We start from the raw sequence: 16,815 nt of genomic DNA, 5'->3' as shown, positions 1-16,815 counted from the left end.
TTCTCACATTGGTGAGCAGCGGTTGGGATCTGAGCTTGCTGTTGTTAATACCATTGTAATCTTGAGATACTAAATTGAAAGATCACACAGATATTGTTAGGTACATATAACATAGATTATAAATACTTAAGTCCTACTGGACTTAGTTGTTGTAGGTTGAAGGGCCTAGCACACCCGACTACAACTAAAAGAGAGGTTTAGTAGATACAACTAGTGTAGGTAGGTGCACACACCACACCCTCACTAGATCATGTCTCTGAGAGGAGATCAAGTTGATTCTCTCTCAGGAGGGGTAGATCCTAGAAAGATCCCCTCTAGATATGATACCCTAACTTTTCAGGAGATGAGACAATTGTGTACCTCCAGAAAGTTAAACCAGGGTTCAAACCCTACCCTCATTCAACTAGTGGAGATCTTAGATGAGTATGATGCTCAGAGAGCCTCCCAGGTTAGTACCCTAGGTACAGGTGAGGGTCTACCCACTACAGATGGGACTTCAGAAGATGAGGTAGATAGCCAGGTTCAGGTTGGGAGACTTAGCCAGGCTAACGTAAGCCTACATGGGAGTCTGACTGGGGTCCCCCCATTCAGACCATCAAGTGGGCTTAAACAGAGAAGCAGGAGAGGAAGATCCCCTTCAAGGGAATCTATCCACTCCCATGTCTCTAATAGCTCCAATGCCTCTTCTCACAGGGGAATGACTTCTCCACAGAGAAAAGAGCATCAGGCCAGAATGAGGGAAGCCAATCTAAGGATTGAAAGGGAAGAACTTGTCCTTGCCAAGGAGAAGCTTGCTCTGGCCAGAGAGCAGAAGTTAAGTGGGTTAGATCCCACTGGTGGCAGCAATATCCCTAAGGATAGAGACAGGACCTATAATAATAGAAACCTGAGCAAGATTGTCCCTCCCTACAAGTGTGGGGATGACATCCACAAATGGATAACTGCTTTGGAGAGAGCCTGCAAAGTACAGCAGGTACCCCAAAGTCAGTGGGCAGCTATCTTGTGGCTCTCCTTCTCTGAGAAAGGTAGAGACAAGCTCCTCACAGTTAGTGATGAGGATGCTGACAATTACACTGTCCTGAAGAGTGCTCTGATTGATGGGTTTGACCTAACCACTGAACAATACAGGTTGTTGTTCAGGGATACCCAGAAGACACAGACTCAGGACTGGACTGACTTTGTAGATTGTGCCACTAAGGCTTTGGAAGGCTGGTTATTGGGTAGTAAGGTTAAGGACTATACAGGATTGTATAATTTGATCATGAGAGAACAAATCCTTAATAACTGTCAAAACCAGCTGCTGCATCAACACTTGATTGACTCTGACCTAACTTCTCCCCAGGAATTGGGAAAGAAGGCAGATAGGTGGGTCAGGATTAGAGTTAAGCAGAAAAACCAGAACCAGGGCGGTGATCAGAAAAAGGCAGACCCAGAAGGGTAATGATCAGAAACCAAAAGACCAGAAATCTTCACCAGGCCCCCAAAAGGCTCAGGGGGAGGGTGGTCCCAAAAAGGATAAAAAGAAAGATTGCCAAAAGAAACCATGGTGCAACTATTGTAAGTCAAACTCACATTGGTTTAGTGAGTGCACCAAAAAAGGATAAGCCCCCAGCCACCATTGCCCCTAAGGCAACTGTACCCACTAGTCCAGCTGTAAGTGGTGGTTCCCAGCAAAAGGGTGTAGTAGGGTTAACCCTGGGAACTGAGGAGGATTCTGGCCTAGTCAGGATACCCACTCAGGCTGTTCTGATCTGTGATGGGGACATAGCTTTGTCCTCTACTGTGGGTCCCAGTAATCTGGGCAAGTACAGACAGACTCCTTTTATCAATAATAGAATGGCTCAGGCCTACAGGGACACTGGGGCTAGTGTCACAATGGTGACACCTGCCTTTGTGGACCCTGGACAGATCATGCTAGGTGAGAATTACCTAGTGACCAACGCTAGCAATGCCACTACCTCCCATAGTGTGGCAATTGTTAACTTCTCCTGGGGAGGGGTAACTGGCCTTAAGAAAGTTGTGGTGAGTTCAGACCTTCCTGTAGAGTGTCTGTTGGGAAATGACCTTGAAACTTCAGTGTGGTCTGAAGTGGAGTACAGGACCCATGCAGAAATGCTGGGGATAGATGCACATGTCCTTGCTGTGACCAGGTCACAGGCCAAAAAGTGTAACACTGAACAAGTGCTGGATCCTGGGACAATGGACCAGACACAACCCAAGAGAAAGAGCAGTGGGGTAAAGGCTGTGCCTTCCCCCCTGCCTCAGGTGGTGGATCAGCCCTCACAGGAGGATGATTCTGAGAGCCCTGAAGGAACTGTCCTAGAAGAACTGGAACCTGATCAGGTTGAGTTTCTTGGGACAGGGGGACCTTCAAGGGCAGATCTGAGGCAGGCACAATTAGACTGTCCCTCTCTTGAACCGCTCAGACAGCAGGCTGCTGCTGAGGCTGCAGGGTATGCTCAAGGTACCCATAGAGTGTATTGGGATGAAGGGCTGCTGTACTCAGAGGCTAGAGACCCCAAGCCTGGTGCATCCAGGAGGTTAGTCATACCATTGAGTTTCCCAGGCTTCCTTCTTACCTTGGCCCATGATATTCCCCTTGCAGGACACTTAGGCCAGAACAAGACTTGGGACAGACTTGTCCCTCACTTTATACTGGCCTCACATGTCAGAAGATACCAAGGAGTTTTGTCGCTCCTGTGTCACCTGCCAAGCCAGTGGCAAATCAGGTGGCACCACAAAGGCGCCCCTTATACCACTACCTGTGGTGGGGGTTCCCTTTGAGAGAGTGGGGATAGACATTGTAGGACCAATGGACCCTCCCTACAGCATCTGGGCACAGATTTATACTGGTGATAGTGGATCATGCCACCAGGTATCCAGAAGCTATACCCCTGAGGACCACAACAGCACCTGTTGTGGCAAGAGCCCTACTTGGAGTCTTCTCCAGAGTGGGTTTTCCAAAGGAGGTTGTGTCTGACAGAGGTGCCAACTTCATGTCAGGATATTTGACTGCAATGTGGAAGGAGTGTGGTGTAAACTACAAATTCACTACCCCCTATCACCCACAATGCAATGGGCTTGTTGAGAGGTTCAACAAGACCCTAAAAGGGATGATAAAAGGTTTACCAGACAAGCTTAGGCGAAGATGGGACATCCTTTTATCCTGCCTTCTGTTTGCTTACAGAGAGGTCCCACAAAAGGGGGTTGGCTACAGCCCTTTTGAGCTTTTGTTTGGGCATCCTGTAAGAGGACCCCTATGTTTAGTAAGGGAAGGATGGGAGAGACCTCTCAGACAACCCAAACTTGATATAGTGGATTATGTACTTGGTCTCCGCTCCAGGATGGCAGAGTACATGAAGAAGGCTTCTAAAAACCTGGAGGCAAGCCAAGAACTCCAAAAAGCTTGGCATGACCAAAAGGCTGTGCTGACTGTGTACCAGCCACGGCAGAAAGTGTGGGTGTTGGAGCCAGTGGCCCCAGCAGCACTCCAAGACAAATGGTCTGGACCCCACACTATTGTTGAGCAAAAGGGAGAAGTCACCTACTTGGTGGACCTTGGGACTCCCAGAAGCCCCCAAAGGGTGCTTCGTGTCAACAGATTGAAGGCATATGTTGACAGGGCAGACATGGGCTTACTCATGGCTACAGAAGAGGGGCAGGAGGAAGAGAGTGACCCTCTCCCAGACCTGTTGACTCAGAACCCTGATGATGGCTCAGTTGATGGTGTGGTCTTTTCTGACAGCCTCACTGATCATCAGCAACAGGACTGCAGACAAGTTCTGCAATCCTACAGACATATGTTCTCTCTGACCCCAAGTCAGACAAACTGGTGCACCCATGAGGTGGACACTGGTGACAGTCTGCCTGTGAAGAGTAAAATCTACAGGCAACCTGACCATGTCAGGGACTGCATAAAAGTTGAGGTACAAAATATGTTGGAGCTGGGAGTCATTGAACCTTCAGAGAGCCCTTGGGCTAGTCCTGTAGTTCTTGTGCCAAAACCTCACACCCAAGATGGTAAGAGAGAGATGAGGTTTTGCGTGGATTACAGAGGTCTCAATGCTGTCACTAGGACAGATGCCCACCCAATACCTAGGACAGATGAGCTCATTGACAGATTGGCAGCTGCCAAGTTTTTGAGCACATTTGACCTCACAGCTGGCTACTGGCAAATCAGGCTAGCTGAAGGTGCAAAAGCCAAAACTGCTTTCTCGGCCCCAGGAGCACATTATCAATTTGTGGTAATGCCCTTTAGTTTGAAGAATGCACCTGCCACGTTCCAAAGGTTGGTGAATCAAGTCCTTACAGGCCTGGATGACTACTGTGCAGCCTATCTTGATGATATTGCTGTCTTTAGCTCCACCTGGGAGGATCACCTGGTCCACCTGATGAATGTTTTAGAGGCCCTGCAAAAGGCAGGCCTCACTATCAAGGCCACTAAGTGCCAGATAGGGCAGAGCAAGGTTGTAAACCTGGGCCACCTAGTTGGTGGGGGTCAGGTTCAACCACTGGAGAGCAAGATCCAGACCATAAAGGACTGGACACCTCCAACTACCCAGACTCAGGTCAGAGCTTTCTTGGGCCTGACTGGGTACTACAGAAAGTTTGTTAAGAACTATGGGTCCATAGTGACACCACTTAATGACTTGACCTCTAAGAAGATGCCAAAGAAAGTTCAGTGGACAGTAAGCTGTCAAAAAGCATTTGATGACCTGAAGCAGGCCATGTGCAGCGCAACTATTCTGAAAAGTCCAGACTACTCCAAAGAGTTTATTGTCCAGACAGATGCTTCTGAGTTGGGTGTGGGAGCTGTTCTTTCACAACTGAATATAGATGGTCAAGACCAGCCCATTGCTTTTATTAGTAGAAGGCTGACCCCTAGAGAGAAACGTTGGTCAGCTATTGAGACGGAGGCCTTTGCTGTGGTTTCGGCCCTGAAGAAGCTGAGGCCCTACCTGTTTGGCACTCACTTCAAGATTCAGACAGACCATAAGCCCCTCTTGTGGCTAAATCAGATGAAGGGTGAAAATCCCAAACTTCTTAGGTGGTCCATTTCCCTACAGGGGATGGACTTCACAGTTGGACATAGACTTGGGACTGACCATGCCAATGCAGATGGACTCTCCAGATATTTCCACTTAGAACATGAAGACTCAACTGGTCAAGGTTAGTTTAACGTCCCTAAGTTTGGGGGGGGGGGGGGGGAGGTTGTGTAGGAGAGTAGGGTCTGCTTTTTATGTTCACCCCCACTTTTTGCTTTTGCTTCACTGGTTTTCGACTTAGATGTGGCTGTGGGCCTGCCAATCAGACCCACAGCCCAGCTGTTCTCTCTCTAAATTTATACTATGTACTTTAGGTGCATAACCCAATTGGTTAGGATAACCTTATTGGCCCCTGTATAGTGTACCTTAGGTACCCAGGGCATAGGTGTACCCTAGGCCTGCCAGGGGCTGCAGCATGTATTGTTCCACCCCTGGCCTGGCCTTCCATTATGACACAACTGGCTGATCACTCAGCTGGGGCAAGGTCGTGTAATCACCCCTTGCTTAGGTGTAGTATTCCTATACCTACCTTATCTATAGACACATGTGTACCTATCAGCCACTCCTATGGCAGGCCTTAACAATCCTGGAGGCAGAGTGCTTGGTAACATGTGAGATGGTGCTCTAGCATGAGCTGAGCCTGTCTGCAGCTTTCGGAACCATGTCCTTATAGCTGTTCTATGATATAGCCTACCATATACTCTTAAAGTACCTTATAATCTTAAACGGTTATGGTAACTATGGTTTGGCTTTATCAAAACATGTCGTGTAAGGTGTCTAACACTTTGGAATAATACCCCCATACCATTTCTGGCGATGAGGATATTATTCCTCCCTTCTAGAGGGAGAAGACATGTTGAAACCTACTTACCCGGTTAAAGTTAACCAGAGCCCCAGCATCACAAAATGGATGCTGCTGCCACAGACACAGGTCTGACCTCCTGCTGCTGGGAGTCCTTCCAGCGAGGGAGGCTTGGACAATAGGTTTCCTGCCTTGGGAGGTGCTAGCACCACCCCAGACAGGCCTTAGTGTATTGGGGCAGGGAGGGATGAAAGAAACTAGACACTGCCTGGGGCACATAAGGTATCCTATGCATAGTCCAGTTCAAACCGGCGCTGGGGCACTCCAGCCCCAGCTCTGGCGCAAACTGGACAAAGGAAAGGGGGTGTAACCACTCCCCTTCCTGGTCCCACCCATAGGAGGGACCTTGCAGGTAGCCCAGCCCACTAGCCCAGTATATCAGTAGGTAGCTGAGCCCTGCTAAATTAGATTATCCTGAATCTGCAACTTGAACAGAAACTCTGGACCTTCGACATTCGACCTCAGGAAGAAGACTGAAGAATCTCCCTTGTGGCCAAGGAGTGACCACCCTGGGCAACCAGGCACCATCCAGCGACCGCTGCTTGCTCTGCGACTGAATCCTGCGAGGGAAGACTGCAGAGACTGACCAGCGCCGAGACTTCCAGACACCTCTGAACCAGATCCACCTCTACAGCAAAGCTGAGACCCGCGGAGGCGACGAGTGACGTGGGACCGGCGACTTGGGAAAAGTGGCTAGTAACTCACTAGCGCGACTTCTGAGGCTTCCTCGAGGCTGTGCTTGGGGAATTGAGAAGCCCCAATCCCGAGCACCATCTGCAAAGAAGATCAGCTCCCCACACTTCACGTGTTCTGCGTGGGGCCCTTCTGCACCTGAGTTGCTCGACGTGTTGTCCGGTTGCTGGCCCGTTGGCTAGTAGCCTCTGCGACGACGAACCTTTGTTTTCATCTTGCTGGTCCGGCTCCTCCAGACTGGCACCCGCTCCTCTGTGAAAGAGAAGCCCCCCAGACCTTCCTGGTCTGCACCAGAAGCAAGTCCTCCATTCTACGTGGGTTCCGCTTGCCAAGGCTTGTTGGGTCCTAGCTCGACATCGACGCCGCCGAAAGCAAGTGCCTTCGTGGGACAGCTCACCTCCTGGTCCTGGTCGTCCTCGACGCCTCCTGGTACCCGTGGCTGCTGCGACAAGCTTCACCTCTTCACCTGCATCTTCACGACATCGCCTGGTTCCTTCCTGGCTCCTGGCTGGGGACCTAGACTCTGTCCCTTCTGCTTGCAGGTATCCTTCCTTCTTGATTCCATCCTTGGGATCCACCGGACACTCTTCACTGACTGCCTGTCAGCAACTTTCCTTCAGGCATCCATAGGAGTCAACGACCAAATCCGACGCAAGTTCACACCTATGCACCCGCAGCCCGTGGGCTAGGTAACTTGAGTACTCCGGTGCTCACAAGGGTATTGACTATCCTAGGGTCTAGTTTCCAAGTCTCGACTTCCTAGTTACTCCAGAAGTGTCCTAAAACTCTTAATTTCTAATAACTACTATTTCTATCGACTTTTACGCATTACGCGTGAGTGTTTCCACTCTGCACCTGAATCCCGTGGGCCTCCCACTTCCAAACCTTTGGTAGTATAGTGTAGCCCCAGCGATTCCCTAGGCCTAGGCCTATCCTGTGTTCGTGACAGTGGTTCTTATACCACTTACTTAGTATATGGTTTGCGTGGACCCTAGGGCCTAACTGTATTACTTACCTGTGTGACTTAATGTATGCTTAAATAAGACTGTGTTGTACTTACCTCGAATCTCATAAAGAGTGCTGAGGGTTTGACTAGAATAAATACATTCTATTGTTATATATATCTGGTTTGGTGTCCTTTCATTTGGTATTCAATGGATTACAAATGGTATAACAGCTGCTTCACATGCCATACAGAGTTTAGACTAAGACTGCTCTTGTCCATGCTACCACTAGGATAGCTGGTCTATAAGGTTGACTTTACAACCAATCACCGTGAGGGTTGTTTGGACTGATACAAGGTGTACACTAGAATTAGTGACATCATATATCAGGCCAACTTCTCACATTGAGGAGCTCAGTGTTCCAGGATCCTCACTGGGGGAGCCAGAAAAAAGAACTGGGCCTAACTGTCACCTCTGTGGCATGATGGGATTCAGGAGGTCTTGGAAGTCCTAAAGGCACGGTACTAGTTTTCCCTGTTGTGGTTTTTAATGCAGCCTATTGGCTAATAATGCCTTGCATCCCCTTGCTTTTTTCCTTTTCAAATGAAGGATATGTTTTCTACTTAAAAGTTTTCATCTTTCTGTATTGCAGAACTGTTGAATGTGTCTGGTTCATTTGAAATGAAAAACAATGTAATTTGGGCATTTTTTTGCCTCTATTTCTTTAAGCGTCACACACACACACACATATATATATATATATATATATATATATATATATATATATATATTTTGAACAAGGTCCGAGCATCAGGACCGAAACGCGTTGGGCATGGCAGAATTCTCTTTGCAATAAATTGCCACCAAATTTGAAACCTTAGTGTGTGCGACCCTTATTTTGCGTTTGCAAAACTGGATACATTGTTACCGGCGTGGCTCTGCCAGAGGACAACGCACCGCCCTCTTGGAAGTTCACCGGCGTCCAAACCCTTGGGATGGATATATATACATTTTTTTTTTTTAGACTACTATGTACATTATTAAGGATTAAACATACATATATGTTATATTGGATAAGTGCTGCAGGGTCCCAGCGCAGGGGCTGGTCTATTCAGTGCCTATGACTACTGATGAGTATCCTTGGAAGAGAACAAGTAATGCATGTTTATAGTAGTGATAATATTATATATATATATATATATATATATATATATATATATATATATATATATATACACACACACACAACTGCATATACATAAAATATTTCTATAACAGAGACATTTATTGAAATTGTAAGTCTTCATATCTATAAGCCATAGCTAAGTAAACGTGAATGGAACAACCAAGCAGCAATAAACAGTAGACGGAAATGCATTTGAATTTAATATGAACAAACACCTCTATTGGAAGAAACGGCGAAACATTGCCTGGCCTAAGACTGCATCACTGGGCGCTCTTCGACGTCGCAGCAAACCATATCTTCTCCAGTGGAATGCCTGCAAACAGAGCAACTGATGTAGACATTGCTTGAGTAGAATGCTCTTTAGCTTACAGTGTCAGGGGTTTGCCCACTTTGAAGTGGCAAAACTCAATTGTAGTCAAAATCCATTGTGCTATCGCTGCTTTCGTCAATGCAGTCCTTTGATGAGATTGTCCTAAAGAGACTAGCAGTTGATCTGTTTTGCCAACATGCTTTGTTCGGGCGAGGTAAAACTTGAGAAACCATTTATTGTCCAATGTATGGAGAGCCCTCTCAGCTGGTGTGGTTGGATTGGAGAAAAAGTTTGAAGTATGACAGGTTCATTGAGATGAAATTGATAAGGAACCTTGGGAATTAATTCTGGGTGTGTTCTGAGAAGTATGAACTCTTCAGTGAAACGCAGAAAAGGCTTGTGTCATGATGGCCTGTGTCTCACTGACCCGTGACTTGGACGTGAGAGCAAGTAACAAAGCAATTTTCCATGTGAGAAATTTTAGGTCAAACTTGTGAATGGGTTTGAAAGGATGCTTCATCAGTTGCGAGACGACCAAATGGAGATGCCATTCTGGGGGAGGAGCTCGCACTGGTGGGACAGCTACGTTATGAACTGCTTTATGATTCTTGTTGAGCAGAGAGATAAAGTCTGTGTAGAGCATCTGTACCTTGAAACTGTCGCAAGGTGAACTTCGACAGATGCATGAACGAGGCCGGTCTTGGCCAGGGAGAGGAGATTAAGGCAAAATATGTTTAGGAGAGGCTTCAAACGGGTATAGGTCATTTTGCTGACACCAGAAACAGAATCTTTTCCATTTTAACTTGTAAGTTTTATTTGTCCCTTCTGCTCTTGCTTTGGATATGATATCTCCGCATTCTTGAGTGATCTTTAAGTCTCAAAACTCAGAGAACTCAGGAGCCATGTGTGCAAGTGGAGAGAGGCTTGCTTTGGGTGTAGTAATTGGCCCTGGTTCATTGTCAGGAGCTTTTGAGTTGTTGGAAGGCGTATGGGACTGGTCTCTGATAGGAGGATGAGCTTCGTAAGCCAGTGCTGTCTGGGCCACTTGGGGGCAATCAAAAAAGAGGCAATAGAGTTCTGCTTTCATCTTGTTGAGAACCTTGGGAATTAGGGGGGGGGGGGGGATGCATAAATTCCAGAACAATGCATCGATAAGGGCATGCTCCCACAACCCTGGGAGGTGGTATCAACAGGCATAGAACTAGCGTTTTGTGTTGCTGTTTGACGCAACGAGTTCCAGTGCTGGTTTTCCCCACAGCAAGAATATTTTGTCCAGCTGTAGTTGGTCCAGTTCCCACTCATGGCAACGGTCTTTGGCCCTGATGAGTGTCCGCTAAGGTGCTGGGTACTCTGTACACGCATTCGGCCTACAGGGATATTTTGTGGGCTGTGAGCCAACTTAGAAGCTCTTGTGCTTCATGAGAGTGTTAGAGATTTGGCACCTCCTTGCTTATTGATATAATACATGCTGGTCGTATTGTCCGTATGGACCAGCACAGAGGATCCTGCTATTCTTGGGAGATAAGGCTGCAGGGTTTGAAAGATGGCTTTCAGTTCCAGGCTGTTGATGTGCATAGTCTTTTGCCGTGCCGACCACTTTCCTTGGATCTTTAGGTCTTGCAAGTGGCCTCCCCAGTCTTACAGTGAGCATCCGTGGTGATGACGAAATTGGATACCAAAGGCAGACATGCGAGGCCTTGTGATACATGAGATATGTGAGACCACCATGTTAGCATGTCCATCATCCTTGGGGTTATGGATATCGAGTCCTTGAAGGACCCTTCTGATTGAATCCATTGGAGTTGCAGTTCTTCCTGCAATGGTCTCATCTTGAGACATGCCAATGGGACTAGGTTGATTGCGGAAGACAACATGCCCAGTAGAGACTTGAACAGCCTCACTGAAACATACTTTTTTCTTGGTATTTTGCAAGCCAAGTCTGCTAGCCTTCTTTGTCTTTCCAGGGAGAGGAATGCTTTGCTCGGAGTTGTATCTAGGTCGGCTCCTAGAAACATCACTGTTTGACTGGGATTAGTTGAGAAAGACCACTGACTCATTGTCAGTGAAATTGCTCTCCCACCCTCGTGGCTCCACCATTAAGTGAGGCCTCTCCTGAGCCCCTGCACTCCCGCAGTGTTGGTGTTCGAGGTCCTCCTCCACCCGAAGGTTATACCTGCGCCTCATCCCTGATGGTCCAGTGGACCTCTGACTCATTCTCTCGCGCTGCTTTCTGCCCCCTTCATCCTCTCCTTTCTGCTCCGTTTCACCCTTTAGCTTTTTCACCTTTCACTCATCATCATATAACTTTATTCGGTCGTTTGTAAAAAACACCAACAAAGTATGCAAGAATAAAACACAAATAAATATACAATTAAAATAGTATTAAACCATTTTAAGCACAAGTACAAACAACATCCCCCAATCAGATTAAAAAAGACATACGTATAAAAATGTCATTTTCTCTAATCAAGCTAAAAAAAGTGCTATACAATCCACCAGACATTTGGGGTACTAGACCAAATATACCAACTTCATATTTTAAGATACATATACAACATGAGGAGGGAAAGAATTAAAAATTGGCTTCATTACTATAATAGAATTGTTTTGCGGATCAACCAGAATGAAAATAGAAAATGACTTAGAGCAAAGGCTATTGGCCCTGAAGTATCAGATTTTAAGATCCTGAATGCAATCTGATGCTGCTTGGCGCCCAGATTAAGGCATAATGGTCTAATCCATTTCCTGAGCAACTGCCGATAATTTGTGCAAAAAAACAAGATATGTTCTTCAATTTCATAAACTACACGGCAAGCAGGGCATAGCTCTAAAACCAGGCCTGTAGCCTCTTTCCCTGGAAATTTCAGTAGCAGATTGCCATATCTAAACCGGATATACAAGCTCTTAGAAAGAGGGGGTGAAATCAGGTCAAGAAAGGGTTCAAACAAGGAGCTAGATTTAACATTTAAAAAGTTAGATGTTAGCTGTCCACTTTTTTGATTGTTAGTGTAATGTTCCCCTACTGCACTCCAGTATGTAGCTTTGAGGGTCAGAATATCCCGTTTAGTGGCCCTTTCTGGGTGCTCCCACAAGCCCAACAAGTTCAATAATTTACACCATTTAGCAACATGTCTGAACCAGGGTAGTTGTTTTGCCCCATTGAGTGCTAGGACATCCTGCAGAGAATTACGGTAATCGATTAATGGTGGGGTGGTCCATAGGTGCAGCGAATAAGTTAATGGTCTCAAGGCGGCTAAGTCGCCTATTCTTTTTATACCAAGATCAAAAAAAGTGGGGTGAGTGGCGTTGTAACAGGTAACGAGATGAACCCTTGCAAAAATATTCTCGCGAATCGTTAGTTTATTTACAGAGATAAATCCCCATATCTCTGCTCCATAGAGGGCACCACTTTGGGCTTTTGCACGATAGATTTCAAGGGCCGGTGAGAGTGGTTGGGTGTAAGATTGTTTTAAAAATCTTAATATTGCTTTGGATCTTTGGCATAGTATTAGAGAACTCTTCCTCCGCAGGTATTCCCAACCAAGCGTCTCATTCAAACCTATGCAAATAATCAAAACTTTTTACCCGCTCCAATGGTTCATGTAAGATCTTAACCTCTCGTATACCACCCCGTACTTTTCCGAACACCATAAATTCCGTTTTGGCGGTGTTCAGTTCTAATTTTCTTTCTTTGCAGAAGCTCATAAATGTATCCAATAGTGCCTGTAGACCCATAGGGGATGTAGATATTAGTAAAGAGTCATCTGCAAAGAGCAGGATGGGGAATTTTGCATCGTTCATCGTAGGGGCATCATTCTTACAACCCATTGAACAACTAACCACATCATTGATAAATAGGGGAAAACAGTGTGGGGGGCGAGAACACACCCTTGACGCACCCCCCATTGAATCGAAATACTCTCTGTCAATTCCCCGTTTTTCCCCCACACGACCTGGGCATAATTATCCTTGTGCAATCTGGCAATGATAGACACCAGGTTTTCCGGGGCCCCTTGATCAAGCAAGGTTTTCCACAGCAAGTTGCGCGGAACCAAGTCAAATGCGGCTCGCAGGTCCACAAATGCTACGTATAGACGCTGTTTCCTAAGTAGCACATACTTCCATGCCAGCAGGGAAAACCTGAAGGCTTGGCACGGAAACCCGCTTGGGCAGGGGACAATACCATATTAGCATCCATCCATTCTTGAAGTTTATCTAAAACTTGCCTGGCAAAGGTCTTCTGAAGATTGTCGATTAGACTAATAGCTCTATTATTGGCGGGGATAGCAGGATTACCCTTCTTGAAGAGAGGTATTACCTCTGCTCCCCTTCAAGTTTCAGGAAAATCCCCACCAGCCAGTATACAATCAGACAGAAGATTTATGTATGGTCCCCATATCATTGGTTCCGATTTATATAAATCCCCCGGTATCAAATCGGGTCCCGGCGCTTTGCCTGCTTTTAATTTACTAATTGCAGACCTAGTTTCCTCCAGGCTAAAAACTAGCAGAGGATTATTTGCGGTCTTATCAAGAACAGTGTTAGCTACTATTAGGGTAGCCTGGTCTGTCTGTAATCCCATGGTGGAGTATAAACGTGAAAAGTGTTCCACCCACACTTCCTGTTGGATACGATAGTTATTGGAAATAGGGTTTTCCGCATTGCCCTTAGATACAATAAGCCAAAACATACGGCTATCTCTGGCTTGGGCTGCGAAAAACCAGATCGTTCCAGTTTGTATCAGCGTATTCGCGCTTTGCCTTGCTAAGTGCTACTCTATAAACGTTACGAGCTGAGGTTATACCCAATCTAGAACGCTCTCTAACTGCTTTTTGTAGTGCCTTTTTGGCTTCCTTGCAGTCACTGTTGAACCAATTACACTCCCTTACACTGGCAGGTCTACCAATACGAGACTGTTTTAAGAAAACTGATTCAAGGACCTTAAAAAGTTATTTGTGTACTGAAATGACATACGGGGCATCGATTGAATCAAATCTATCCTTGTGGCCGCACAAGTTAACTAAAGAGGCCACTAGCATAGAAGTCCTGGTCAGCTTGAATTTTCGGCCATGTGACTCTTCTACGATTATTGGTTGGGCTTGGCTCTATTAATTTAGAAACTTGGCAATGAGCCTTTACTCCTTCTCATTTTACTTCCTTCAAAAAAAAAACAAACACTTACTATTTTCCCTTCCACATCCAAAGCTACCAGAGGAGAATTTTCGCCAGATGCCAAACTGACTTTTTTTATTTTAGAAATTCGTCAATATGACAGAGACCCTTTGATAAGACTGCAACATTGTTCAAAACAAACAAACTATAGGCAGTGCTTTAAATTGAAATATAAAAGTGCAGATACTCAATTTTTAGAGTACATGTGTGCTTCTGAGAATTGCTGGTACTCACTCATTAAATAAAGGTTTGGTGGTAGAGGAGCAGCAGAACATATTACCCAATGCCTCGCTCCAAAATGCCTTATGGTTGACAAGAATCAAACACAAATTCTTAACTCAAAAACTTCCCTGTGTATGAGGAAAATGTATACAGGTACAGAGACAGTAACAGCACTCAACTTCAAGCAAACAGACCACAGATCAGGCAGTGATGACAGGGAAACTTTATCTTCTATCTCTGCTGTTTCTGATCTTCCTTTAGAAAGAAGCAGTGACTCAATGAGTACTCTATTCTCAGCAGATATGGAGTGGCCTGGAATGATGGCACAATGCGGACATCCTAAAATCTCCCAAAAAACTGGAGTAAAGCGGTTTGGTCTTTTACTGTAGCTTCTTTTTACCCAGAAATGTATACTGAAAGGTTGCGGATAGTTGCAAAATTAAACAAATCCTGTATTTAAAACAGTGTAGTATATTCACATTACGACTAAATTCTCAGTAACTAAGTCCATACAGTTTATGAAGATTGCCAACATGTAGGACCTTTTTATACTTCATTTCATCTGTGACCGTCCGCCTCTTATGTAGCGATGTAGCCCGAGTGCCCGTGAGTTCAGCAGTTGTATGGCTGGAGGGGGCCTGCCATCTACATGAATGTGTGGTTTTCCTTGGTCCATGGCTATTCAGGTCTACCTGGTGTATGACGTGGTAACTAGTCTAAGAGCGTCAAGCAAATCCTGGTTAATGTCCATTTTCCTCACATATGATTAATACAGAAGCGGAACATTTGAAAACAAAACGTTATTGTGTGCGATACGTCTCAGTTAGGAACCTTACCTGCAGTGCAGAACTCCACAATTTCACTCCACTCAGAAACAACGTAATCTCCATCAAGCTGTTTTGAAGCAGTTTGTACTGCTACTGTATATTCTGTTCTTGGACTCAAAAACCAATGTCCACGGACTGTCATTGGCAGAGGGACAGCTTTGGCCACCAACTTAGTAGGGACATCCTAAAACAGATTGAAAGCACTTAGAATCACCAGGAAAAAAACACACCCCGATTATACTGTATCATCAAAACAAATCTTTGAAACTGTTAAATACAGATATTCTTTACACGTTTTATTATAGTATGCAGCATTTTAAAATATGTAGCAGTGTTTGAGAATATTAAACTAAAATTTAGAATATGAACCAGGACTTGACTCAGAATGTGGCTAGCAGACAAGCTTCCCTTGCTTTTGTCATTTGGTGGTTAGTGAACTGGCTCTTCTTTTTTCATGCACTTTACGGAGAAAATAATTTTGCTGGGGCAAGGACAGCACACATCAAACACAGTTGGGTCAGAGCTCAAACCAAGGAGTGGCCAAAAAGGCCCTCTGGTTAATGACCAGCAGGGGTTTGGGTAAAGAGGCTCGCACCACAATGTAGCAACTAATCAGCTCCCTACATATGGGGCAGAAAGCAAGGCTTGTGCACCTCCCTGTCTAAGTAAACTTCTCTTCTTCCGCTCTCTCATGTGACGGACTGACAGACAAGCTATGATATTCAGAGGTGTTCTGGGCTTCTGTAGGCATCAGGAAAGGGCACAAGTCCTAAAAAGTGGGGGTTGGGGACTAACCAAGTAAGGCAGCATGCAAGTGGCATCATGGTGCATGAGATCACAGCACGTAACATTGGACGTGGCATCCTAGGAAGCAACATCAGAGGAAGTAGCATCACAATCCATGATCTCACAGGAAGTAACATCACAAGAAGTGACATCAGATCTGAACATCTTACACATATATGTTTAGCAGTTCCATTAGGAGAACATTTGAGCGCACTACGAGGTTTATCAAGTGAGATTTTGCGTCATGGTTGTGCCAAAAAAGCCTCACAACCCCAACACAAAATCTGGGCTTCAACTTGCACATTATTTTTTTTATTTTTTTAACTCTGCCATAAATAAATTGGTAACAAGGACAAATTTGGAAGTAAAGCGGTTCTGCCTCATTGGTTGCAAAGTCAGCATTTTAAAATATCTTATGGGGTTAAGGCACCTGATACAGAGATCTTTGTGTGTCCAGTAGATAACAGGGAATAATAATGGTAAGATAACTCAGGAGGTTTAAGCATTTGCTTGAGAGATCTGTGTTTTGTCTAGCTCCAGTTTTAAATCAAAATAGCAGGGGGTTAATGGTCTCCAGCAAATCACATCATGTAATATGCAGATGACAGATGTTCATTTTATGTAGCTAGTTGAGGGGGCTACTGCTTCTAACACAAAGATCCTTTTGTGACTTGCAGTTCATAAATTGCAATCCTTCTAAAATAGCACATTGAGCTAAGAAAGAAGACTCCTACATACACCTTGTAACCCTCGCTGTCTTATGTAACA

At 45.4% G+C, this 16,815-nt stretch overlaps 1 protein-coding gene across 3 annotated transcripts in view; it reads right to left on the bottom strand.

Moving 5' to 3' along the window:
• PHYHIPL (phytanoyl-CoA 2-hydroxylase interacting protein like) overlaps positions 1–16,815 on the bottom strand; it is a 427,793-nt gene that overhangs the window by 177,243 nt on the left and 233,735 nt on the right. For all 3 annotated transcript variants that reach the window (XM_085604812.1, XM_085604804.1, XM_085604821.1), the window contains exon 3: positions 15,271–15,445. In XM_085604812.1, the coding sequence (XP_085460938.1) occupies positions 15,271–15,445 (175 nt within the window). The remainder of the gene's footprint in view (positions 1–15,270; positions 15,446–16,815) is intronic.

Source organism: Triturus cristatus, chromosome 1_2 (assembly GCF_964204655.1).
Source record: "Triturus cristatus chromosome 1_2, aTriCri1.1, whole genome shotgun sequence".
NCBI classification, from domain to species: Eukaryota; Metazoa; Chordata; class Amphibia; order Caudata; family Salamandridae; genus Triturus; species Triturus cristatus.
This window is presented reverse-complemented; position numbering and strand designations above follow the sequence as displayed.